Source organism: Zootoca vivipara, chromosome 5 (assembly GCF_965207765.1).
Source record: "Zootoca vivipara chromosome 5, rZooViv2.hap1.1, whole genome shotgun sequence".
Classification (NCBI taxonomy): Eukaryota; Metazoa; Chordata; class Lepidosauria; order Squamata; family Lacertidae; genus Zootoca; species Zootoca vivipara.
This window is the reverse complement of record NC_142588.1, coordinates 57,683,939-57,711,093: the sequence shown is the minus strand read 5'-3', so window position 1 is coordinate 57,711,093 and position 27,155 is coordinate 57,683,939. Positions and strand designations below refer to the sequence as shown.

Genomic DNA, 27,155 nt, shown 5'->3' with positions numbered 1-27,155 from the left:
TGTTCTTTCCTAGTCTCACCAGACTCTGCTGCTGAACTATGGCCCTTCCCCCAAGTTTTAAAAAGCATCCTCTTCTTCAAGGAACAGGTGTGGAGTTCTGTTTACACAGAGTATGAAATCTTATAATATCTCACTGTTCCCTTACAGTACTGTGCTTCCTGTTCCCCCTTTGTTTGAGAATGAGCATTGCAGGATAAGTTGTCTCTGTAAGGAGACATGGAAGGGCTGAATGTACAAATTTGACTTCCCTCTAGGAGTTGGTGGTTCTGTTCCAGCTTTGGAAATGATCAGGTCTCGTCCTTCCCACCCCTTGCTTTTTGATCCATGTTAATAGACTTTACTATGTCTTTGAATTAATGAATTTTAGGACATTTGGACTCTTATTCTGAAGGCTGTAGGTGGATGTAGAACTTTGCTTTCCTGCAGCTCCTGGAGCCATCTTCTCTTTAACAAATTACTTCTGTGTTTCACAGGGCAGTCAAGGCGTTCGGACAGAGTTGCACCCTCAACACCTTGCGTGCCGAAGAGTTTGTCTTGACATCGGTCAACAGCGTTGTCATTGCTGAGCTGGTGGTCATGTTTCTGCAAGGACTGAAAGAGAGGTCACAGTATGCTGTGGCAATGCAAGAAAACAAGCAGCAAGGTAACTTAGGGTGCTTTCAGATGGAGAAGTTTCCAAGGGTCAGGTTATGCTGAATCAATGTGTCCAATGGAGGGCTGGTTTGGACTCTTCTCTCTGCTGATAGATGTCAGCTGCAGATTATGACTCCCCCAGCAGCTGCTGGTGTGGTCCCATCCAAACTTGTGTGCATCATTTGTCCCCTTTTTGTTGAAAGATATCATTGAGCTGTTTAACTAAATGAGGCAGCATTCCTGGCTCGTAAACAGCAAACCGCCTAGCTTTACATCCAGCTCTTGATGAGGATGGGCTTTTGCTATTGGAAGAACTGAGGAAAAACTTTCCTTGTCTTTCCTGCAGTCTCAGTTCAAATGCTTCAGCTTCTCCACCTTCTTTTAGAAAAACATGTTCTTGATTTATTAAACGCAATTTATATGCTACTACTTGGAAAGTGTTGAGAGATCCAGTCGCAAATCTCCCCCATCCCCTGAGGTGGCATGAGAAATTGTTAGTGGTAAACGTGAGCAGAAACAGGTAATGATGTAGCAGAAGAATGGAACAAAAATCAGACAGGTCACTGAGGTAAAAACAGGATTGGGAAAGAAGGGAAACTGTTGAGTCACATGACTTGTTGATGTACACACCACACATTTAAAGCAAACCCCCCCCCCCAAAAAAGAATCCTAGGATTCTTGGTAAGAGTGCAGGAAATTGTAGCTTTGTGTGGCTTAAGCTACAGTTTAGACCAGGCTTCCTCAAACCTCCAGATGTTTTGGACTACAATTCCCATCTTCCCCGACCACTGGTCCTGTTAGCTAGGGATCATGGGAGTTGTAGGCCAAAACATCTGGAGGGCCGCAGTTTGGGGATGCCTGGTTTAGACTTTAGAGGATTATTTGGAGAAGTATGTTTGTGGTTTAAATGTACACAGCCTTATGAGCACAAAATACAATTTGACGTATATCTTTCTTATTTATTTATTGTTAAATTTATATACCACCCTTCACCCGAAGATCTCACAGTTCACAAGATAAACAAATGCGATTTGCTGTTCATTTCATGGCCCACTTGTCACATGCTTGATACAAACCAGCTTCTGATGGAGAATGTGGGGGCCAACATCTCGGCAGCATGTCTTCCATGGCCAGCAGCTCCTTCCCCTCTGTGGCAGGAGGAGGAGGAGGAAGAAGAAGCTATTGAAGCTGCGCTGTGCTCAGTTCCGCGCTTGGCCTCCTCCACGGGGGGGGGGGCAGGTCTGTCCCCCTCCAAAAATATATCACAGGGGTGGTGGCAGATACAAACTCAGATATCAGTATTTCCACAAAATGGCTGCATAACCGATCCCTAAGGTCTTGTGAGAAAGTCACAATGGCTTGGTCTGACTCTGAAAACATCTCCCCCCCCCCCCAATCTTCTCTCTGATGTGCAATGACTGGACAGCATTACTGTAGTTCTCTCTTTTTTTGCTTCCCAGATGACTCCACAATTCTGGCCTTTAAGAAGGGGGATTTGCTGATTTTAGCCAAGGACAGAGGACTAGAAAAAAGCCAAAGCAGGATGCATGGCCGTGGCAGAAGGCTGGAAGGAAGCCAAGGTTGGATCTATGCTCAGAATGAGCGAACTGATAAATCTGGGCTTGTGTCACAAGATGCAATCTATGTCATCCCCACCGTTACTAAACCTTCTAGTCAATTACTGGTAAGGATAACCAGGATAAATGGCTTCCATCCCCTCTCTGCTCACATCATCAGCATATTTTTAAAGCACATATCCCTCCCCCAAGAGCCCTGGGAACTGTAGGTTGCTAAGGGTGCTGGGAATTGTAGTTATGTGAATGGTAAACTACAGTTCCCAAGATTCTTCAGGGGAGCCATGTGCATTAAATGTATGGCATGGATATGACATCTATTAAGGTAACACGCTGAAACTCACAAAAAATGTGTAGAGAGTGTTTCAGAGGAATGGAAGAAAATAGCAGTACTGAACAAGGGCTTGCTGGAGCCTTTGGGGAAATTGTCAGGGCTAACTCTGACCCCTTTTTAGAGCTTGAGTAGAAACTTAGTATCAAGCTTCCTCTTCAATTCCTCAGTCTTTAGCAGAGCATGCTCAGAATTTTCACATGCTTATTAAAACTAAATCTGAGACCAGGACATTGGAAGTTATTGATCTGTTGTGGACTGTAATTATTATTGAACTACTTTAAATTGCATTTTTAACATCGTTCTCTGTTTTGAGTATTTGTTTCAATTAGCAGTTTCATGTAAGTTTCAAGTACATCAACAGTAGTTCCAGTTGTACATTGACTTGATTTCTGGACTTTACATTGTGCTCTCTTAGGGCCTCTTCTAATGCAATGCTAGTCCCTGTGGGAATTCTTTTGGAACTATTCCCCTCATTAAGGGAAATGCTGGCAGGCCTGGTAATCCTTCCTTGCTCTGAAGAAGTGTCTGTAAGCAGACCTGGCAGGAAATGAGTATCCTGCCCACAAATCTTTCCTGAAGCATCAGCACGGGTGGTCGGTGTCTGACATCTTGGCAAGAAGCCTGTCGCCTTCAAGGGGCTGTATCTTTTCAGAGCCTGCTGATGATGTCGCCTGAACAACGGAGGTTGGCGTCACTGAATTCTCGCACAGAGGAGCATGAGGAAGAAGAAGCAAAAGCGAAGCCATATACTCTGGAAGAATTCTCCTACGAGCACTTCAGGTATATTTATTCCTGTGCCTTGCAGCTTCCTATTCCCGAAAGCTGTTACTTCCTGAAAGTCGTGCTGCTTTTTCAACCAACAGTTGCATGTTATTGCACTTAAACCCGTCTTAGTTATTGCATCCTACTCCATCTTCCATGTGATGGAAATGACTCTTGTGGTGACCCCTCTTGCCATTCCTTATCTGCAGTGAAGCAGAGGACACAGTGAAGGTCGACCACTCCTCTGCTGATGGGCACTGAGATACTGTTCCAGCCAGGATTTTCCCCATATTCAAATGCAAATCAGAGCACACATCAGAGTTGGCACCAGTCTCCATTTGGCAACATAGAAAAAGGGGCCTAATCTTCAGAAGTGTAAGAGGCGCAGTGTAAACCTCCTCCCCATGGGTCTAGTTAGGTTCTGCAGGGGTCATAATTTGGCCTGTGAGGCTGTTTCTCCAAGCCATGCCCACCTTAAGCCATGTGTGACATCAGGTGTGGCTGCATAGGAACATTCATGAGCTCAACATGCACTCCCAACTGCTCCATGGCAAGCAGAGCTCATTCTTAATACTCTTCAGTTGATTGGTGCCAATAGGAAGCCCTGCTGGGATCAGCTGCACTAGAGAGTTCTCTTTCGGGAACTCCCTTGTTCAGCAGATGGCGCTGTCAAGTTGGAGAGTGGGGGGGGGACCGGGTCCAGTCCCCCACCTCTGTGCTAGAGGATGACCTGTTTCAATATTGGTAAACGTTAGCAGGTGCAGGGAATTTTAGGTTGGATCCATGCCAGGCAGGGTAGAGCCATAATCCTAGCTTTTTGGCAGGTGTGTTACCCCTGCTTACTGGTGGGGGGGGGGGAGAGAGAAGCAAAATTGTGGTGCGAGTGCATTGCCTCAAACCTGCCAGCAATTGAGTGGCTGCTTTCTGCACAAGCTGCAATTTCCAAACAGTCTTAAAGGGCAGCCCCCTGTACTGTACTGCACTGCAGTGCATTGCAGCAATGCAAGTTTGAGAGGTTACCAGGGCAAAAAATACTGCAGCCAGGTTATACCTGCCCAGAAAGATTTTCTCTGTTACATTAAGTCCAAATGGCACTGCTTTGAGAAAATGTTTTTTGTTTTGTTTTCCCAGAGTTCCTGAAAAGGAGTCCATCAGCAAGGCAGTCTTACACAAGTCCCGTGGGCGGAGTCACCTATGGGCTCACTCTAGGGAACCCCTAAAACAGCCTTTACTGAAGAAGGTGTGCACCAACTCTGACCTCTGGGACTTTGCTTGCCAGTCCTTCATTGATATCCTTTATGCTGGTGATAGGGTTGCATACCACCCCAATTTCCAAGTGGTGCCATATTCCAGGGTTCATGTTTCCTTTGGAAATGAGGCACAGCAGAGACTGTGGTGTCCTTATGATAAATGGTTCATACTATATATACAACCTGAGCCTATGATGGAGGGGTTCATAGCATTAACACCCCCAATAGAGAAGTCACAGAAGGCAGTGATAATTGGTAAGGTGACCTGTTAATAGTTTTTGCTAGGCAGCACAGCCTAATTGTCACTGGAGGCCTCAGTCACTAGGAGCTATCTGAAAAAGGAGAGGTGCTTGAAATTGCACATCATCTCTGCAAACTTTTCCTTACCTCTTTGTTTCACCTATCATGAGATACATGGGAGACTACCCCTCAAAGCAGGAGAGGTCACCTGCGGAGCTCACTGACCAGATATTTGTAGTGGCAATTCAGGAGGAAGTTTTGCGTGATGAGATCTACTGTCAGATCATGAAGCAGCTGACAGAGAACACCAACAGGTATTCCAAGGGCCAGACCTTTCCAACCATCTCTTACAGGACAGTTCCTTTTCATATCAGTGTATTTCTTGGTCATTGTCAGAAAAAGAACTTATAGAGCTTTTAGCACTTCAGAGGTATCTGGCTTCCAGAATCTCCAAATCCAGCAGTGGAAGCCATTTCCACCCCTATGGTGACCATGGAGGGGGGGTGTCACAGAGAAGCCAGCTTGATGGATAGTTTCCTAAGTCTCAACAGTTGTTAAGTAAATAAAACATATTAACATTTCTAAGTAATTATTATTATTTCCCTCAAAACTACAGGTACAGCCTGAACAGTGGTTGGCAATTACTCTGGCTCTGCACAGGCCTTTTCCCTCCTAGTAAATCACTGCTGAGTCATGCTCAGAAATTTATGGAGACTCGTCTGAAAGAGAACCTGGCTATGGACTGCAGACGTAGGATGCAAAGGGTGATGAGGTACAGAGGCTTTATCAATCCTTTGAGAAGGTTTTGTGTTCTCTGTCCCTAAAGTAACAGCAGAGTCCCACCTTGGACAAGGTGGCAGGAAATGTAAAGCATATACGGTAAAGCATATGCCTCATATAACCTAATGTACAAAAGAAATTGAAAGGTACTAACCTTCCTTCCATGCCAGGAGAGATTGATAGCATGACAGATGTGGGCATAAGACAGATGTGCTCAAGACATACACACATTTCTCTTTCCTGCAGAACTCACAGGCAGCTCCCTCTGAATAGCAAGTGATGCCGGAGGGCTCTTGCTTTAGTGGTGCTTGTTTTAGATTAAAAATAATTACATTTAAGGAACGAGAGAGCCCTGTGGTTTCTATGACTGTTTGGTTCTTCAGCTGAAGCCTCTTCACAAATCCTATATTTGAAGCAACAGGTGCCTCAGAGCCCTGTACCTGTCTTAGGGTGCAGCCCTTAGTAGGAGGAAGAACTCGGAGTAAGAGAGGAGCCATCTATGAGCACAAAAATTCATGTCAGGGTAGCTATTACTCTTCCATCAGAAGCCCCTGTTTCCTGCTCTCTTAGTAGCTGTTTAGTGGCTTAACTTGAGGAATGGCCCTGGCTCAGTAGCAGAGCTCATGTTTTGCATGCAAAGGTCTCCAGATTCTCCAGCATCTCCAGGTAGAGCTGGGAAAGATTCTCTGCCTGAAACCTTGGAGAGCCGTTGCCAGTCAGTGTAGACAGTATTGAACAAAGTGGACCAATTTTCTGACTCTGCATAAGGCTGAGTTGCAATAGACTGCTGGCAGCTGCACATGAGCAAATGCCCACCTCTGAGATATCTACCTGCATTGCTATTTTCCAGGAGTGGCTGTAGGAAGTGGGCTCCACACAGTGTGGAAGTGGAGGCGATCCAGAAGAATATAACAAAGATTTCCCACAAGGTTTACTTTCCAAATGATACAGAGCAGGTGAGGCCAACTCTGCAATCTACCCGTATCTGTTAAATATATTGGAAGGTTGTTCTTTGTATTGTACGGTTACATACAATCGAATAGACTTGATACTGCAGGAAAATGGGACATGGAAGGGGGGGGAATGAGTACAATAAGCCCACACCTTGCATGGGGATTACATTTTGGGGAATCACATCTAAAGCCAAAATCGCATTATCATCAAAACCCATTTGGGTCAATGGTGGGAGGGTTGCCAAGGTTATTTTTCCTGGAACCCGGCCTTTTTCACCCTTTTAAATTTTTTGTCAAGTGCATAAAGCTGAATATGCACAAGCTAAATGCACGTATGTTGTGGGCTTACTGTACGTATTAGCAAATTCAGGTACCATTCCTTAATAATGTTTCATAACTGGCATGGCCACTCATTTGGGCATCTGTCTGAACACGTGGGCTGCTTACATTAATATGTATGTTTAAATCTGGATTGATGGATTATTTTTAATAAGAGGTGTCTATGTTGCTTTTCTTCTTTTTCTTATATTTGCAAAAATTTAAAAATATGTATTTAAACAAAATGCTATGGACACAAAAGGAGACAATAAACACTAAAAACAATGATGTCAGCATTGTTGCCAACAGTGGCTAACCAGATGCCCTTGAGAAGATCTCAGAAACTGGGTTGCAGTGACAGCCAGTTCCTCGTGTTTGCCTTCAGCATCCAGTGTACATAGAGAGGTGTTTTGCCTCTCAGCATGGACTTGCATGTTTTCCTTCACTGGCTTCTAGTGCAGCTTGGAGCCAAGGAGACAGAGGTCCGGCTCTTAGCAGTTTGTGTGCATCATGCAAGTTGTACTCCGTTCCCTTTCCTTCCAGTCTATTCACTTTGATCCCTCCACTGTTATGTTCCAGGCGTTTGAGGTAGGGACAAACACAAAAGTACGGACTCTGTGTCAGACTATCGCCAGCCAGATGGAACTGAGTTCCTGGGAAGGATTCAGCCTCTTTGTCAAGACTGCAGACAAGGTAATTGGCAGAGAGGGCAGCCGTATAAAGAGAGTGTCTTTGCTGGGCCCTTTTGGTCACATATCCACTGTGAGCTCTGTGTGATAATAATGCATGCTTCAACTTGTTTCTCTGGTCGAAAGAATAATGCTTTTTTTTGCCTAATTTCTTTCCTTCATTCGGGAGGCCTGCAACTTACGCAGGGTTTACATTCCAGGAATTGCACCTAAAGCCAAAATTGTGTATACTCAAAAACACATTGAGTTCAGTGGCAGGTGGGATTGCCAAAGTCATTTTCCCCAGAACCCTGCCCTCTTTCAGGAGCAGACTTTGGCAAACTTGCATTATGGCACACTTTGCAAGGCCAAAATTTGGCACCCCCAAATGGATCTTCTCAATTTTGCGCACACACACACACACACACAACCGGCTTGGAACCACCCTCATTGCCCTAAATCCAATGTTGCCCCTTTCCACCCCCTTTTTATTTATTATCACACAAAGCTGAATGCACACAAGTTAAATGTGTGTAAATTGTGGGCTTACTGTACCTGTTTAATAAGACCCATGGTCTAACACATGCCAGCATCATTTCTGTTTAATTCCATAAGCTGTTCAGTTACTGCAATGGGAACTATGGGTATTGAACTGATTCTTTGTGCAAACTCCCCTCTCATTCATCTTTTCTTTCTTAGGTGATCAGCCAGAATGAAGCAGATTACTTCTTTGACTCTTTGAGACAGGTGACTGATTGGACGCGGAAGAACAGGCCGAGCAGAGAGGGTAAGGAAATGGGTGGATGGATTCTTGGGTGTTTGTTTACCAGGGACAGCTCTGGTATTAGGAAACAGAGGAAGAGTTCAGGAAGCAACCCATTTTATTGCCAGAATTAATCAGTTCTCTCTTTGTTATCATTGCTGTCTTGTGTGTGTTCTGTGTCTACACCTGGTGGCATGAATTGGCTGGCTCAGCCTGACAAAAAGGCTCATTTAAAAATAGTGGAATGAGTCCATACACTTGATAGTTAACTACCGCAAATAATTTTCGTTTGCCACATTAGTTGGTGGATCTGGCGACTGCTTGTTCCACTTTGAAATTTCTTCATTGCCAGATAAGATACCATAGACCCCACACATCCTCAAAGGAGACGACGGCACAATTCCATTTCCTGAACAAACCTAAAACTTAGTGTGTTTGCCAACAACCTTGAGTATCACTATTCAGTTTACATTTTTCAGGTAAAGCAAGACTTGCTCAATTATCTATCCTCTCTTTTAAAACATTTGAGGATCATAACTCTACAACTTCCCTAAGCACAATGGGTAGAATTTGGCATTGTGCTCTTCCAATCATTCCATCTGTGCAAACATTCCAGCTTGCCAAATGGGATGATCTCCTTCCTTTATGTGCTGCTCTGGGAGTTCTCCTGATGAACACACTCCTGAGCCAAATTCAGGGGCTGCAGGGGAGACAAATACTTGTCAAGAAAGGAGAAGGATCCCATGGCTCAGAGTGCTGCATATTGCCTTCCTTCAAGTGGCAGTTGCTGCTTCTTTGAGGAAGGCCCCATCCACAACAATATGCAGGTCCCAATACCACCCCCATCACTTGCCAAGGAAGGGGGAGACTGTGCTGCACACAGGGACCTCTTTTAAAGTGGCAATTGCCCCTGTGAAGGATGGAAACATTTTGCTCCCAGTTCAGAGATTGATGAAAGGGGGGGGGGACTTTTGTGGGAACAAACTGTTCCAGAAAAGTAAACTCCATTTCAGCTAAGTCTTGTTGCTCATCAGCATAATCCTACTGTACCTTCGTTTATACTGATTGCTTCTTGTCTGAAGCAGTAGAAGAAAATGCTCTCCCTTTTTTAAAAGCCAATTGTTATCACAATTTCTCCTTAGTCTTTCACTTAAGGCTAAATTTTGAGTCCATGCTGTCTTCGTTGGTTGTATAAGAGAATATATTTACAGGTTCCTTCTTTGCTTGTATGTCAACTTCTAAATTTGGATTCAGTTTCATTGTTGGGTGGGCTAGGCACCATATTTTTGGCACCTGGCTTCTTGAGAGTGTTGTGAAGCATAAAAAAATACTTATGCATAATCAGGCTATATAAATGAGTGTTAGAGACTTCTTCCCCATTTAAATGTATATAACACTGTTTTCCTAGTGGCTCCCACCACTGTGAATTACCAGGTGTATTTCATGAGAAAGTTGTGGCTGAATGTGACTCCTGGGAAGGACTTAAAGGCTGACTGCATCTTTCATTATCATCAGGTAATTAACAGGGTTGATATTTATAGCATACCACGGACAGTAACAATAACAATAATCACGGGAGGTCTACAAATTATGGCCAATCTTGATAGTAAAGCCCTGTGAAGTCCTGTCCCACCATGATACCCAAGTGGCAGAGGCCCTGCAGACAGCTTGCCTATGGGTGCCCCACCTGCCCTGCCGCCACCATCAGCAGAATCATATCCATTTGGGGAGATCTTGCAGAGCACACAAAATCTCACACGATCTTGGGGGGGGGAGGAGGGGAGATTTCACCCAAAATCAATCCAATCTTTCCCCAAATCGGCACTGATGGTGGTGCTGGTTCCCTACCAGCGGCAGATGCAGCAGGGCAAAGCAGCAACTTCAGGGGCTGCAGGTAGAAGGAATCAAGCTCTATGGGTGGTATTCAACTAAATTTTACTCAGAGTAGATCCATTGAAATTAAGACCTATTTTAGTAATGATCCTTAATTTCCATTGTAGTTGAATACCACCCCTATGTATGTTTGATCTGGTTTCTCTGCTTGCTTAATAGATTAGCATAGATAAGATGCCTAAGAAAGAATTTGCCTAAGGATGCTTCCTTTGTCTCTGCACCTTTTGAAATTGAGCTTAACTGTCCCAAACAATAGTAAAACTTCAAAGGTTCTTTATCACTTCATTGACTTTTCAGAGCAGGGAGGGCTGCACAATTTACCTTGGCAAGTGGTTTTGTTGAAGGCTAATCATACTAAAAGGTAAAGGAATTGATAGGTTACTTGGTTTGAAGGAGGTAGACCTTTTGGAATACACAGGTGAGATTAATCTCGGAGATATTTGGGATTCTCCTGTAATCGGCTCCCTCTTGTTGCTGGATCAGAATGGCTGCAAGTCCAATGCCCAGAGCAGATAGAATGTACTAAGGACTGTCCTTGCTGAACCCACTGTGGTTTCTCTGAGTCATACAGATTTGTGTAGAATCGGTATGCGTTAAAGTTACATGATTTGTGGACAGTGGGTATTTATGATCCCTGGAAAATGTCTCATCATCAAACCAGTAAACGTTATAAAGGACTGAGTGTGGTCTCTTGGGCCCAGGTTTAAAATTGAGATGTTTTATTGCTTTCCTTCACACTCACTAAGTTCCTTGCTTTAATTTTACAGTGACAAATATAGTGCCTACCCTGAAACCAAAACCAAAGCGCAATCTCTCTCTCTCTCTCTCTCTCTCTCTCTCTGTCTCTCTCTCTCTCTGTCACACACACACACACACTTAACAGATCAATGTGTCTTCAATTGTATTTTTCAGGAGCAACCAAAGTATCTACGTGGTTATCACAGGTGCTCAAAAGAGGATGCCATCCAATTAGCTGGGCTGATTTTCAAGGTTAACTATAACAATGATCGAACGCAATATGCAGCAATTCCCAAAATATTGAAGGAACTAGTGCCTGAGAACATGATCCGAACAGCATCTCCAGAGGAGTGGAAACGGGTAAGAACAAACAACATTTGATTGTTGTTTCTTGAATAGGGGGCTGGGGCCCATCAGTGGGCCTGCCCTCTGCCTCTATTTGCCACCGACTGTGTTCCTGCACCACTATTTTGTTTCTGGTGGCCTCAGTAACTTTTTCAAGTAGGCGCTGAAGGTTGAAGGTTTGAGAACTCTAGAGTGTCATAAATTCATATTTGTCCTGGCTTTTGTTTGGGTTGGAACCACCCTTCGGCTACCGATCATGCCTCAATAGTACCCCCTGCCAGTATTATGATTATAATACTGCTGTCCACCAAGCTTCCTACTGATGGCTGTCCTTTCAGAGACCCTCTGAAGTCACCACAGTTGCCAAAACTCTTTAAAAATGGCAGGCATCATGCTGTACTTACTTTATTTGGATTTTTAACTCACTCAAACCTGAAGACCAAAGGAGTATTATCACAGTGGGTGTTTTCTATCATTCTAATCCAAGGGTGGGGAGGTGCCTCAGTAAATAAATTTATGTAACAAGGAGCATTAGATAAGTTTTGCATTCTTCGTACCTGGGAGCAATTACTTGAGACCCATTCCTGCAAGAGAAAAGCTGCCCCCCAGTTTTGACTTGTGTGTATTTTTATGCAGAATATTACTTCTGCCGCCAACAAACATGAACAGAAGACTGTGGATGAGGCCAAGATTGCCTTTTTGAAATACATACATCGTTGGCCAACATTTGGCTCAGCCTTCTTCGAAGTGAAGGTGAGTTTCAAAGGTGCTGTTTTTGTGTGTGCCTCCATTTGGAAAGCTGCTTTCTGCAGAGTAGAAGCTTCTTCTATTGTCCTGCTTCTTTTAAGCTTTTCCGTCTGTTTAGGGCCCATTCCTGTGATGTGGCGTCCTCTGAAGAAAAGCCACTTTGGGAGTGGGGTGAAATTGTAGGAGGAAATGAAGCTTAACCATTTCTCTCCTAGCTGGTTCCCAGTTCCAAATGGCTCCCGTGTGTCTGAAGCCAAATATGGGAGGAGTAAGGCACTGAGTGTTTGTAAGCACATGGATTATTTGCAGTGTGCAGTATTCCCATGACTTACACACACTTGATTTCCTTATTGTTACATACATTTTGACTGATAACTCTTTAGATTCTTGTGCTAATAAGAGGACACTGACAGCTGGTGAACCATTCACCTCAGTGATTTAAAATAGTTCAACAGATATCACTCATTTTTTCTTCCTCTTTTCTAGCAAACCTCGGAGCCAAATATTCCTGACATTGTATTGATTGCTATCAACAAACAAGGAGTCTCTCTAATACATATGAAGTCTAAGGTAAGAGTCATATTTTGATACTTGACAGCATACCTAACTATTGGAAAAGATACACACACACTGAGCTATGCGATAAGTTTCATTCAAAAAACCTTTAAGGCATAGGGAGATGTGATGAGAGCTGTGGATTCCAGCAGGAAATGTACTTTTCTTGAACAGAAGCAGAACTGTACATTGGCCAACAGAATTTAGTTTTCAGCCTTTGGCTTCTATTCTATGGTCAGAAGTGCTATTTAAGATCAGTAGGGATTAGCGTAGAAGATAATCTGATAAGGCATCAGCACAGACCTGCTTCCTGGAAAACCAGATGTGCCACATGTCTCTTTTTGTAGAGAAACACCTGAGTTGTTTGTTTTAATAAAACTTACATGTAGCATTTATTTTGATTTTAAATTGCAGGAGATCTTGACAGTTTACCCTTTCACTAAAATCTCCAACTGGAGCAGTGGCAGCACATATTTCCACATGACCATAGGGAACCTGGTACGAGGGAGCCGGATCCTTTGTGAGACTTCCCTGGTAAGAAAAGCTTATGATTTCAGAATTGCTCAAGACCATCCACGAGGAAGGAAGGACCTGGTAATTACTGGTTAACCCTTTATCTCCTTCCTCTAATAGTGCACTCTTGAGTAAATGTCACCAAGAGCTATCAAATATTTACACATTGCTCCTCACAGAATAACCAAACTATTCTCAGGAAGGCTTATGTGGGTTAAAAGCAATTTATGACCTAATAAAGTTGTCAGTTTCCAGTGGGAGGAGGAAAGAATTCACCAGTTAATATCAGGTCCCCTTTTCTCAAACCTGAGTAATAGTTCTGCCTTGGGTAGTTGGGAAAAATCCTGAAATAGATGAAGTCTCTTCTTGCCTTAGATATTTGTGTCTCCTATTTTGAGACAACATGGTGTGTGTGTTAAACAGCAGAAAGATGTAATTGCAACAGGCTTGGGATTGTGGAGGAAACAGAACTGGCTTGTTATGTGCATATTGGTGGTTTGGGGAACTTAGGCACATATTATATTACTACAAGGTAGAAGATTCACTTCTTATGAAGTCAAAGCTCCCATAGCTGTGCCATAGTGTCAGCCAAAAGGGAAAATACACACACAGAGAAATGTTTTGTATTTTAAATTAACATTCCTCAAACTACTTAGAGGGTTTTTTTTGAACAAGATGTATATACAGTATCTGTCAATCAACACCCATTATTAGCTTTTAATTTATTTTTAAAGTGGGTTTCTTTGTCTCATGACCAACCAGGACAGATAAATTTCCATCCTTAAGACTACTTGTGTAGTCACCAAATAAGTTGGGAAGGGCATAATTTACCTCACCCTTGAAATGCCCAATTCATGTTTTATAACCCATTTACAACCCATCTCCTGTGGCTTATGATATTTTATGTTGCTTTCCCACAAACCACTGAATTCCAATTTTATCAGAGGAAAACGTAGGGTTTTTTTTGTACATTGATTAGGAGTGTTAATGATTAAGCAGCATGTAAATGGCTGAAATAAAATGAATAAATAAAATATCTTAAGTCAACAGTATTCGCAGGAGTAACAGCACAATGCTGGTTATCTTAACTGGCTGGTCTGCTATTGTGAAACATTCCATGACTGCTGAAGGGTCTCATGTCTGTCTAGCCCAGGCATCCCCAGACTTCAGCCCTCCAGATGTTTTGGACTACAATTCCCATCTTCCCCGACCACTGGTCCTGTTAGCTAGGGATCATGGGAGTTGTAGGCAAAAACATCTGGAGGGCCGAAGTCTGGGGATGCCTGGTCTAGCCCTTTCCAGGGTAGTTTATTAAATGTCTCTTATTTTTCCTCCAGGGATACAAAATGGATGACCTTTTGACATCATATGTGAATTTGTTATTGAATGCTGCAAACAGACAGAAGGATTCACATCACCCTGCCTAAGGTTGTGCAGAGACCATCATTCACAGGTTGTGCCAAGCTGAAAATATGTCAAATATTGGAAGGAATTCATTTTTAGCTTTACATTTCTCAGTGCAGCCTCTAGTTTTACCTCTTCTTGACTTGACCCTAGGGGAATGAACCAAAAGCTGCTGTTGTAGCAAAAATGTATTTGTTTTTTAAATTGACTACAGCTTAAAACATTTTATGGCTCATTGATTTCAACAGGGTTAGCTGTTATTCCCCCCGCTTTTCTAGAAATATATCCTGTACAGTGGTGCCTCGCTTTACGAATGCCTCGCACAACGAAAAACTCGCAAGACGAAAGTTTTGCGTTGCGAGAGGCATTCGTAAGACGACAAAATTTTCTATGACCGCCGCTTCGTCTTACGAAGGGCGGCCATAGAAAGCAGCAAAGGAAGATCAGCTGTCAGCGCGGGAAGCTGACAGCTAATCTTCCTTTGCCAGGGGGGACGGAGCCGAAACGCGGTGGTGCGGCGGCTGCCCCTGCCTGTCTTCCCCTTGGACACTGAGCGGTGGGGGGAAAAGACCTTCTACCGCCGCCGCCTCCCGCCTGCCTCCCCCCACACGGAGCGCAACTTCGGAGGTCTCCGAAGCTGTGCTCAGTGTGGGGGGAGGCAGGCGGTGGTGGTAGAAGGTCTTTTCCCCCCCGCCGTCCCGACACTGAGTGCAACTTCGGAAGTCTCCGAAGTTGCGCTCAGTATGGGGGGAGGCAGACGGGAGGCGGTAGAAGGTCTTTTCCTGCCGCCGCCTCTAGCCCCTCGACAGGCGGGATGGGGGGGGGAAGCGGAGGATATTTCTTCCGCTTCCCCCCATCCCGTCCGACACACAACGGGGATCGTAGGGGTTTCTCAAGCGCCCTACGATACCCACTGAGTGACAGGCGGGATGCGGGGGAAACAGGATTTTTCCTGCGTTCCCCCCACATCCCGTCCGACAAACAGTGGGGATCATAGGGGCTTGAGAAGCCCCTACAATCCCCGCTGTGTGACAGGCGGGATCCCCCGCTGTGTCGGGCTTGCCCGGGCGCTTCAACTTGGGGAAGCAGGCAGGGAGATGGCAACAGCCCAGGAAGCTGCAGGCTGTTGCCGTCTCCCTGCCTGCTTCCCCGAGCCGTAGCGCATCGGGGGACAGAGCCGAAGATCGGCGGGCGCTGTTTGCAAGCCCCGCAAGCAGCGCCCGCTGATCTTCGTGTGACAGGCGGTGGGGAAGGCATGTAGGCAAAAGAGCAAGCGCCTGCCTTCCCTGCTGCCAGTCCCCCGGAGCCCATAGGAGCGCATTGATTAAGTTTCAATGCATTCCTATGGAAAACCGGGACTCGCTAGACAAAAATTTCGTTTCACGAATTGACCCGTGGAACGAATTAATTTTGTCTAGCGAGGCACCACTGTACTAGATTATGCCATCCTTTCCTATTGAGCAGGGATAGGAATGCAGGACAGTCCTGGCATGTGCCAGGCATCAGCACAAACCTGCAGTACACATGGGAAAAGGTAGCTATGTTACCTTTTAAGTTGTGGAGAGGTACTACAAATGAATGGAAGCAGCATCTTCATGATGTGAAGAGTCGGTCTACTCCGTGACTGTTGCCTTAGCTTAAGAAACACACTTCTGCTGTCTGCTCGGAAGCATGCGTAGGATTGTGTTGTGTCAGTTTCAGCGAAGCTGCCTTTAGTGTTCTCACCTTTTCAGCAGATAAGGAAAGACTACTGTTGGCCAAAGTAGTCACAATGTCTCTGTTCAACTTAGGAGAAGGTGCACAGTTTTGCAATGAAGATTGTTTCCTGCTTGGGTATTGGGCTTCAGTAACTTTGTGCAGCTAAATGAGTGCCACACCGTTCAGAGTACTTGACCTTTGAAAAAGAACATCCATACATTCCATGCACAGCATCCATTGCTAGCAGGGAATGCTTACCTGGGATCAAGATTGTACTGTATTTTTGAATTCTTAATGTAAATTCAATTTGAAGTTTTTGATTTAAAATATTTTGGGTATCTGCTTTCTGTTAATGGTAATAGCCAAATTGTTTCCACTTTCTAAAGAGAATTGCAAAGTAATGGGAGTGATATTGTCAACTTTCTTCTAGAAATGTATATCTAAAAATAAACTCTTGAACAACTTACCCCCGTCCTCTGTTGTCAAAATGCTTAAGGCTACAGCTTGGGCCAAAGAATCCTTGCCACACAACATCTGCAATTCCAGTGAAATACATTATGCAGTAAAATCAACGTTCTGCTTTAGTTAAAGGAGATGACCAGCTTCTGTATTCTTGAGGGCTACTCTTTCTCCACGCAGTGGCCTGGGAATGTATTTTGTCACACTAACTGATTATTCACAAGTAATTTGACACCACAATAAAGCTGGAATCCTCTAATGATACATTTGCACATTGGAGAAGAAAGATGCAACATTACACTCTGGAATATATATCTTAAAGCATTTCTTTCATTTCCTTACTAGTGAAAGCTGGCAGGCATTTAACCATATTATGCTGAATTTTTGGATAAATCCAACAGGACCAAACAAATGGTCCAGTAACTACAGTAGAACACCTGTTGGCCAGAGCAGCTTACAATGCTATACCTTTACTATTACATTACTTAGATGTCTATGACATTTCAATAACATTTGCACATTTTTGCATAATAACTTACTGCAGCAAGTTCTTGCACCAAATAAAAGCAATCCAAGGTGTGCAGTTTAAAAATAATCTTTACTGTGAAGAGTTAAAAGATATATAGCAGTGAGTTGTCATTTCAAGAGTATATGGTAAAATGGGGGAATACAGTATTTTAATCATCAGGGTGTACCCTTTTGCTAGTGAAATTACAAGATCCTGGAGCAAAATACTGGCAGGAAACTATGTAGGTCTTATAAAAGTGTGGTGCCATGCATTATTGTATGAATGGGATCTTATACAAAATGAATCATTTTTAGAAGCAGGTGATATAAAATATGTTAATACAAAAACATTATAACAATATATTATAAGCAGTTAAATCTACATTCAGTGCAATTACTGGAAGGATAATATACATAATATGAATTAAATTGCTATTTACCTATAATTTTGGCACTCTCAGATTGCCTTGATGAAGCAAAAGTCGCTTGTCATAGACTGGTCAGTAAAGCTGTAACAAACTGTCATACTTGTTTATAGTTAAGATGAAAAATGTGCTTTCAGCAGTTGCAAAAAAGCAACTCCACACTTATTTCCATTTTTACATGCTATTTTTCATGCTTGCTCACAGCCCTGGTTCCCCTGATGTGCTGTTTCTGAGCAATTTTTAAACAAGGCAGCTTCTGCCTCCATTCACCAAGTGAATAGCAGTCAGGAACCACATTGGGAACAATGTCGTCATGGAATCAGTCAGATTAGACCAGGCATCCCCAAACTGCGGCCCTCCAGATGTTTTGGCCTACAACTCCCATGATCCCTAGCTAACAGAACCAGTGGTTAGGGAAGATGGGAATTGTAGTCCAAAACATCTGGAGGACCGAAGTTTGGGGGTGCCTGGATTAGACACTCTGGTGACATCAATGAGAACAAATGAGACTGTAGTGCCCTCCCTCTGAAGATTCAATTGAGCTACAGTCACTGAGTCACACAAGAACTCATATTGGACTTACTCATTCCAGTGCACATCCAAATACACATTTCAGCAGACAACACTCACTGCTGGATGCAATTTGCATTGCACATCCAGCTAATACTTTCTTTTTCATAGTACTTCATTGTAGAAGTTCAATCTTGTTCCCCACCTCAACACGTACACCATTTTGACCCAAAGATGGGGTCCTTTTTTAAGGAGCACAAAATATTTACAAACTCAGGCTTCTGGTCTGGTTCAGCTCTGCTACTCACTCTACTAGGCTGCCCTGAAACAGCCATTTACTTACCCCAATAAAAGTAAATTATTTCCCAGCCAATCAATTTTGTTTCTTTCTCAATGGACAGATTCTGTATTTGGAAGATGCACATTGTGACAAACTGCAAACAATTGATACTTCATATTAGATAACTCTGGAGATTTGTACCACACTGATTACTTTCCTGAAGGTCTCCGAAGATTAATATGAGCTATGGCATTTCAAATATCTCTCCCTAATCCATCTTTAACAGGACATTTCCATTCATCACAAATTTCATTTTTTAATGTATTTGCCTTGCATTTCATTTTGAAATGATAGCACTGATTTCTTATACTATTAAAGCTTGCCAGAAAACTTATCTGATATGGCACCCAGTCTTGGCATATTTGTATTAGGAAGAATAGTATAATAAAATATGTTTTTCTATGGAGCTCTACATTAAAATAGTTACAGCAGATCCACATCACTTGCTGGATCAGGAATCCATATCATCAATCTACATTGCTTTACTTACTTTCAAACATGCATCTCCACTAGTCACATACATGCCATTTTAAGGCATAACCAGCATTGGTCTAAGGCGTAATAATTGTGTTCTCTAGGTAGGAGTGCCAGCTTGGCCCTTCAATCATGGATGCCTGGGGCCGTGGGTGCCATGCAGCATGCATGGCCCTGGCCCCAAAATTTGCGGGTGTCTGCCCCCTTCATGGGGAATTTCGTGGATGCTCAGGCACCCAGAGCCCCAGGGAGTTGGCACCTATGTCTAAGTATGTTGCAGAGGAAGATTCTGCATGAATTCTGTTTTGACTTCTAGACAGTACCACCTGTGCTTTGTTCCTACAGCAGTGCAGTCTGCCATATCCACCACTGCCTTAGTAAGAATGGGAACCACAGTGCTCTCACACAACTTCTCTCCTCACAAGGGATATCACTTTCATTTCAGTGTTGTGGGCAAACCACATAGACTCAAAGCTCTGTCTGTTTAACTCCATTTAAATATGACAGCAAATATACATGTGTACCATTTTAAATGGAGCACATAGAGGGCTCTGGATGAGACTGACAACCAATTCAGTGAGAGTCCAAATTCAGGAGTACTGTACTTATCCTAGACCAGGCATAGGCAAACTCAGCCCTCCAGATGTTTTGGGATTACAATTCCCATCATCCCTGACCACTGGTCCTGCTAGCTACGGTAGGATCATGGGAGATGTAGTCCCAAAACATCTGGAGGACCGAGTTTGCCAATGCCTGTCCTAGACCTACGAAAATTATTTCCTACATTGTGAAGCATATTCCACTATATTTGTGCTTGGAGGATAGTCTCAAATCAAGAGATGGGCAATCCTTTTGTGCTATTAGTTGTGACAATACAAACTAAGTGCTAGTAAGTAAGTAGCAGATGAATAATGGTATTTAAGGACTAGTTTGGGAGAAGAGGATAGAAAACCAGTGCTCTCCCATCAGTAGAAGCAATACATGATACTTATTTACTGCTATAACAATGTAAGTTAAGATAAATTTATGCTTTTCTATATTAAACAGTCTTGTTCTGTGCTAGTGTTTATCTTCCTATTACAGGAAAGCAAATACTACGGTGTGATTTGAGGAGAACTTAGGTTGAAATGAGAAAATTATGCAGCAAACAGAGGGCTCCCAAACCCACATGGTCTGGTACTGCTAATGATAGGGTGGGAAGGAGCACACAGTGAAGGGAGGACTGCTTCATACTTCCCCTGTCTGCCACTTTCCCCATAGCCAGCAACCTCTTCTCCCTCCCTGCACCACACCATCCCTCTCCTCTGGCACGTACCCTGAGCTCCAAGACTGGAAATGACAGAAAAGTGGCTGGGGGGGAAAGGATTAAGCACACACAGCAGTTTTCAGGTGTGTGCTGGAATATGTATTTTGCTGAGATCAACTATGTTTGGGAACATGTATTGCTGAGGTAATAAAATAGTTCCAGCTTCGGAGAGAGATCATTAAGAGGATTGCTTTACAACTACAGTAACACTGAAATGAATGTACATTGTAGGAAGACTATGTTTGGGTTAAGACTCCAGGGATTTACTTATATTTTGTCCACAACAGACAAAAAAAGAGTTCTCGCTAATATGGTGAAGGAGAGTTCTCAACCAGGCTTCCTCAACCTCGACCCTGCAGATGTTTTGGACTACAATTCCCATCGTTCCTGACCACTGGTCCTGCTAGCTAGGGATTATGGGAGTTGTAGGCTAAAAACATCTGGAGGGTTGAGGAAGCCTGGTCTAAATGCTCAGAAATCTCAAAAATGCAGGCACCAAAAACAGTCTCTTTAAAAAATGATAGGCTTACAGTTAAGCCACTTTGGTCCATCCAGATTCTATATTATGCAATTCCTGGCCTATTCAGCTTAGCTACTACAGCAGGAAAGGTCAGCTAGCTAATAAAAACAATGTAGGCTTATGCTAAATAATGTCAAACTATTAAAATGAGTTAACTAAAAATTGCAAGGAAAATTATTACTTGCAATTTTAAGAGAAAGTTAAAGAGGTACGTTACATGATTTATTTATTTATTTGTATTGTGTTTTTGTGCTGTTTTTGGAAGAAAAGGGTTAAGCAGTCTTTTTCTACCCAACCTTCCTATGTTCCCACTTGCAGCCTGGCCAGGCTAATTTTGGTATAAAAGGAGAGGGAGGGGGGAGGAGAGGACAGAGGAATTTAAGTAAGTGTGTGACATGAGCCTGAATCTCAAAACAAAATGGGCAAATAATGAGAGAAAATGATACACAACTTATACAAAAGGAAAAAATCATAGTGCATTATTGCATATTGCTACCATTCTCTTCCGGAGGACAGCCTCTACACACACAATACCTGAGCAGAATAAACATTCAGAGTGCAAGATATAACTGGTGAGCTTTTGTTTGTCTTGAGTCCTTGAAACCATTTTTAAAAGTTCCTTTTGTGATCAGTAGCTGAGGCAGATTTTAGCTGGTGAGGGTGCACACAATCAGCAGAGGGTACAGACCTGTTTAAGCGGAGTTTAAGTCCAGAGCTTTTGGGTGAGTTTTCTTGGAGGCCAACTCAGACAGCTTCTTCAGCCTCTTCTTCAGCTCCAAAGGAAATTTCTCATAGCACTTCTTGCACACTGGCTTCATGTCAAATTCCACAAACTTATTCCTTTCAAATAAATACAGAAGAATTTAATTTTCAGTTAGGAAGTCATGTGAGGCTTAACATCTAAGTGAGTAAGGTATGTGGTATACATTCCTTTCATTTTTAAAAAACTTGCCAATATAAAATCTGTTCCAAACACGAGTTAAAACTATGCAAGTAGAAGATCTCACATCCAGTCTTCAGCATCGCAGGTTTAAAAGGGTAAAACAAATAAATATATTTGCCAGTGAGGCTGGGGAGCCACTGCCTGCCAGGTACTGAATGCAGACTGCTTCCCTTGTCCATTTCTGTTCTCTGTCTGAGATACAAAGGATCCCAATCAGAGCTTTCTCTGAAGAAAGAAAGAAAACGTGATTGCTCCGGAAGAAGGCTAGGATCAAAATGTGTGGACTTGTCATGATTTCTGAAAGGGTATCAGCTTGCTTCTTGCTTCTTTCTCTTACATTTTTCACATCTTTTCATAAAATGAGTATGTCTCATAAACTCAGTGCTTCAAATTCCAGGTAAGTGTACTCAATTGTGATTAAATCTTCTTAGATACTTGCTCCAAGTATCTAAGATCTGGGGGCGGGCGGGTAGGCACTTCTTCTAAAACAAAATTTGCTGGTGGAGCAAGCTCCAGCCTGTCATGTCAATCAACAAACTGGGAAATCAAAATACAAGCAGATTGGGTAGTGAGCAAGTGCCACGGCCATCCAATCAACACAATGGAATAAAGCCTATATTGATAGCAGATTTGCTTACAAGTATGCATACAGTGACCTTAAAGGGACCCCTGACCATTAGGTCCAGTCGTGACCGACTCTGGGGTTGTGGCGCTCATCTCGCATTATTGGCCGAGAGAGCCGGCGTACAGCTTCCAGGTCATGTGGCCAGCATGACTAAGCCGCTTCTAGCAAACCAGAGCAGCACACGGAAACGCCGTTTACCTTCCCGCTGTAGTGGTACCTATTTATCTACTTGCACTTTGACGTGCTTTCGAACTGCTAGGTTGGCGGAGCTGGGGCCGAGCAACGGGAGCTCACCCCGTCGTGGGGATTCGAACCGCCGACCTTCTGATCGGCAAGCCCTAGGCTCTGTGGTTTAACCCACAGCGCCACCCGCGTCCCTGTATGCATACAGTGACTTTACTGGCAGGCTTAAGTGACTATCTGAAAGCAAATCTTATGAATGAGCCCTCCACCTTGCAAGTTGACATGACATGTCCCCTCCCTGAAAGTAATTATGACACTGTTCCGATCACACATTAGCTGCAAATGCAACAGGACTAGCATAGGAACACTGGAAGATAAGGAGTGGCAGTCTGGACTATCTGGTCCCAAAAAGAAATGTCAAACTCCTTGCTGGTGATGGAACACTTGTTTGAGAATCTGCTTTAGCACTTGTATACATATTTTCTCAGTGATTTCAAAAAGTCTCTCCTATGATTTACACACTTCTCTTGCTAAACTTGAGCCAGTTACTCTGACCACAATGTAACACTCTCTGCAGTAACTCCCTGAGTCATGTTACCTTCCCCACCAGGACAGCCTTTGCTTGCTACTTACTTCAATGTGAGTTTGATGTTGCAGGTGGAACAAGCGAAGCAGTTCACACACCAAGCCTTGTTGAGAGCAGAGACCACTAGTGGGAAATATCAAACAAGGGTGGGTTATCAAACTGCAGAACTGTACCAAATTCAGCAAGGACAGATGTGGGGGGAAATCAATCACTGAGGCCTTGTCCGTGCAGGGCTGCAACAGCTGCATTGACAAACAGGCTTAAACTTACCATCCCCCTCAATCACATGGCTGCAGTTATAGCAGACATCTCCAAAGAGCTGTGCAGAAAAACAAAAAAGCAAAACAAAATGAGCTTTTTTAAACTAATGGAGGGGGTCTGTCTGCCCCTCTTTATCAAATCAGACAACTTGGTTCCAACAATGGATTAATTTAGTGCCTCTACAATAGTGCCCCACATTACTTTACACATTTCAGGCACCTCAATAGCTTTTCTCACACATTTGCACAACAATCAAACTTGCATTCCCAAGGCTGCTTTTTGCACCCTTTGATAGGAATGGCACACCACAGTGTTGTGTAGTGTATACCTGTCAGGGCAAAAACGTGAGCTTAAAAACAACAACAACCCAGATCCTTGGGACCAGAAATATATTTCTAAGAGAGCATGTGTATTGGGTTTTCTGGAAGTAAAAAATATTGACTATTGCTTATTCTGAATCTGTTAATCCGTTAGGGACAGGCCGAGGATCTGTTGGAGGGCAAAATGCCTGCAATCCACTTCATCCTCACAAGGTTTCTATTGTGTTTTCTCCTCAGGGTTGCACTTACTCAGGAATTAATGTTAACACAGGTGTTTGGCGCTTTGAAAAAAATGGGTCTGCAAGAGGCAGGAAGGGGCTGTCCCTAAATGCTGCCTCCAAGCAATTTCGTTATACAGCCTGCCTTATTCCATCCCAAGAGCAGTGCAACCTGGCATTAAAGACAATTTGCAGGTGGGTACCCTGTTGTCTGTTTTCTTCCCCTTACAGATGTGCTAAGTGCCTTACATGGAGTGCTAGCAAAATGCAATCAGTAGGACAGTCTGCATTTACTTTCTCCCACAAAAGTGAATGTGTCTCTCTTTAACTTTTGTAAGAGAAAGGAAATGTGCAGCAATTAATGACACTGTTGAGGTGGAATAAAAGCCTCCCACATGCTCCAATCTCCCAACATCAAGTATTTCCAAATGCGGCTTTACAAGTTACGCAGGGTAAGGTGAAGAACTTCGAGTGACCCTACAAAGAAGTAGGAAGAGACAATGAGCCCCACCCCCACCCGTGTGCTTAATGGGCAGAAGCCCATTGTCTTCCCTCCCCTCTCAACTGGCTCCTTCTGACACTGGCCTTCCAGCGCATGCATAATCCCGTACAGTGATGAGGCTGCATGGTATCTGAAGCTCAGAGAGATACAGAAAAAACGGCCATAGGTATGTACTGTTACATGTTCCCCACTTCCTGAGTGATAGAGGCTACAGTACTGGGTATAGCTTCCTTTGAAAGACAAGACTCTGGAGATATATTTGTAAAGAAAGTAATCTTGTGCAACCCCCCCCCCCCGCCAGTTTCCAATTAGAGAACTCTTGGCACTGCCCCCCCCCCATTTCTATTCAACTGAAAACTAAAGAATGTTTATTTATGGTTAAGGTTGATTAAGCTCCTTAATTTGCATGTTGATACCACTAGGGGTTAGCAGCCTCACTCAGCTGAATCTCTTAAAATATTAAAAGTCTGAAATTCCTTACACCTCATATTTGTAGGTGTTTCAGTTCAAACAGCAGGAATTTCTTAAATCCCTCATCAGGAGACGGCTTCTTATCTCTTGTTTGTTTTGAGGGGTGGGAGTGGGGGTTTGGGAGTGCAGGGTTCAAATAAGAGCAGATTTTACCTGGTTGTAATGAGTCTCGCAGTAAGCCAGACCTTTTTTCTCATAGTGTCGGTGTCCCAGGAATGGCTTCTCACATTTGGCACAAACAAAATGCTGGAAGGTTAAAAGACATGTCAGGGTCCAGGGCGCTACAGGCAGTTCTGTGCCAGAAAAGTGTCTGGATAAAATTAGTAGTATGAAAGTATTTGCCAGCAAATATGAACCACACCTTAGATAGAATCCTAAAAATAGTTTGAGTATAAAGCATTTAGGAATATGAATGATCAGCATGTCGTGGACAGATGTTTCAGCACAGCTTGACTCTTGATGGGGATTAGTCACTGGAGTGTATTGTATCAACCCTCCAGCATCAGCTCTGGATTCTGAATTTCTCCCAGCCGCACTTCAAGGTGCTGCTTAAAATCTCTATAGAGTAATTTAATATACTGACAAAGCATACTAAAGATACTGTTTTATCGACTATGGATAAACTTAAGACTGTCCTGCTGGGATTAATATTTGTTTCAATTCTATATCTTTGTTTGGCACACAGAAATGTATTCCTGGTGACTGTCCCATAATTGTGAAGCTCCTTTCCTTGATGACTCACTAAATCTTTTTGAAATGTAATGCTTTGCAAAGGAAGAAGAAGCAGGGATGTGGCTTTATTACTTGTACATATGTTGGATGTGTGCTTTGATACCTAAATTGTATCTTTTGGAGAATAGGCTAGAGATCTAAATAAACAGAATAATAACGATAAGCCACCTGAAACAATGTCATGCAGTTCCTATGGCTTCAAAAGAACTGTGGCAGCATCTATTTTTTAACCAGGAAAATGAACAGGCTGTGTCAGGAGTCTCTCTGTAACATGAATCCCAGAGCAAGTAGTACAACAGGAGAATTCTCACCTCCACATGCCATTGTTTCCCCAGAGCATTGACCACTCGACCCTCAATGGGCCTGCGACAAGCCCCACAGATTGGGATGCCCATCTTGTCATGGCAAGGCAGGCAGTAGAGCTCCCCCTTCAGCTCCCTGGCATCAGCTGTCAGCTCCTTCCTGCGCACAACAGAAGGAATAATCAAGACCTTAGCAGAAAAGCTTGTCCTCAACATATCATGCTGATAGTCACCCCATCCAAATTAACCAGGCACTCTCCTGCAGTGGTGGAGGAATCCTCTCTGGCACCTGGGGGAAGACACCGAGGGGCGGGACGAACTGCCCAATGGTGCACGTGCGGCATCCCATACAGTCGCTATGCGAGCGGTGGCCCAACTGCGTGCGCCCTCGGCCGCTCTACAGCTGGGGGGAGGCAGCGGCCATCTTGTCAACCCCCCAGTGGCACCCAGGGCAGACCGCCCCCCCCCCACTTCGTATGCCCCTGCTCTCCTGACAAATAGGGATAGAGAGAAGCTCTCAAAAGGAAACATAAAACACATACATCCTTCCTTTGCCTGCTGATTAACAACATGATTGTGACATACAAAAAGCTATTTTATAATGAGGCTCTTGGTTTTTGTGAATCCAGTTTGAAATCTGTTTAGATAAGCAGGCTCCATCAGAAATGGCAGGGATTCTAAAATACTGTAAACTGTGGGGCCCATCAAGCTGCTGCTAAGTTCTAATGCCATTGCTTTTGTAACAATGAGTCTTCACAACTGGCTATTTCCAAGGATGTTAACACCCGTCAGGAATAGTGCCAGCTGAACAATGAATTGTATAAGGCGAAGTTTATTACAGCTCAGCACAATCACTACAGTTCCTCTGGGGTTGTTTTTTTATTCAAATGCTTTTTTGAACTTCCGCATTCTTGTTAGTCAGTCTGCAAAAATGCAGCAAAGTTTATTCTTAAGATCGCTCAGGTCCCCCGCAAGACACCACTATTGCTCATTCTTTGCTTTTTCACTTGCTCCAGAGTCCTAGCTGAAAGAGAGTTGACATACCCGCAGTGGGTGCAGCTGAAGTGATCTGGATGGTAGGAATCATTCTTGAACATCAGAGGCTGTTCATCAATTATCAAGTGGCACTTCTGGCAAATATACTTGCCCAAGCCCTTGGCTTTCTCACGATTGTGGCAAGGCCTACAGAGGTGTCTAGAGCAGGAATTAAAGAAAAAAGTTGGGAGATATCATACAGGTATCAGCTACACAAGGTTGCTTTCTAGGCTACAGAGCTTCTCAGCTTTGTAGTTGAGAAGGCTTA

The 27,155-nt window shown here is 43.5% G+C and overlaps 2 protein-coding genes across 9 annotated transcripts in view; one reads left to right on the top strand and one right to left on the bottom strand.

The window, feature by feature from the left end:
- MYO7B (myosin VIIB) overlaps positions 1-14,630 on the top strand; it is a 54,667-nt gene extending 40,037 nt beyond the window's left edge. For all 4 annotated transcript variants that reach the window (XM_035132916.3, XM_035132917.3, XM_035132915.3 and 1 more), the window contains 15 exons: positions 474-643; positions 2,094-2,317; positions 3,194-3,321; positions 4,435-4,592; positions 4,954-5,107; positions 5,410-5,565; positions 6,424-6,529; positions 7,424-7,537; positions 8,212-8,299; positions 9,684-9,790; positions 11,081-11,266; positions 11,888-12,004; positions 12,485-12,568; positions 12,968-13,087; positions 14,404-14,630. In XM_035132916.3, the coding sequence (XP_034988807.3) occupies positions 474-643; positions 2,094-2,317; positions 3,194-3,321; positions 4,435-4,592; positions 4,954-5,107; positions 5,410-5,565; positions 6,424-6,529; positions 7,424-7,537; positions 8,212-8,299; positions 9,684-9,790; positions 11,081-11,266; positions 11,888-12,004; positions 12,485-12,568; positions 12,968-13,087; positions 14,404-14,493 (2,002 nt within the window). In that variant the 3' untranslated portion in view covers positions 14,494-14,630. The remainder of the gene's footprint in view (positions 1-473; positions 644-2,093; positions 2,318-3,193; positions 3,322-4,434; positions 4,593-4,953; positions 5,108-5,409; positions 5,566-6,423; positions 6,530-7,423; positions 7,538-8,211; positions 8,300-9,683; positions 9,791-11,080; positions 11,267-11,887; positions 12,005-12,484; positions 12,569-12,967; positions 13,088-14,403) is intronic.
- A 2,576-nt stretch (positions 14,631-17,206) lies between these two features.
- LIMS2 (LIM zinc finger domain containing 2) overlaps positions 17,207-27,155 on the bottom strand; it is a 38,644-nt gene continuing 28,695 nt past the window's right edge. For all 5 annotated transcript variants that reach the window (XM_088669710.1, XM_060274658.2, XM_035132720.3 and 2 more), the window contains 6 exons: positions 26,897-27,046; positions 25,862-26,012; positions 24,972-25,064; positions 23,317-23,365; positions 23,094-23,169; positions 17,207-21,549 (listed from right to left, as the gene is read on the bottom strand). In XM_088669710.1, coding sequence (XP_088525836.1) covers positions 21,402-21,549; positions 23,094-23,169; positions 23,317-23,365; positions 24,972-25,064; positions 25,862-26,012; positions 26,897-27,046 — 667 coding nt within the window. In that variant the 3' untranslated portion in view covers positions 17,207-21,401. The remainder of the gene's footprint in view (positions 21,550-23,093; positions 23,170-23,316; positions 23,366-24,971; positions 25,065-25,861; positions 26,013-26,896; positions 27,047-27,155) is intronic.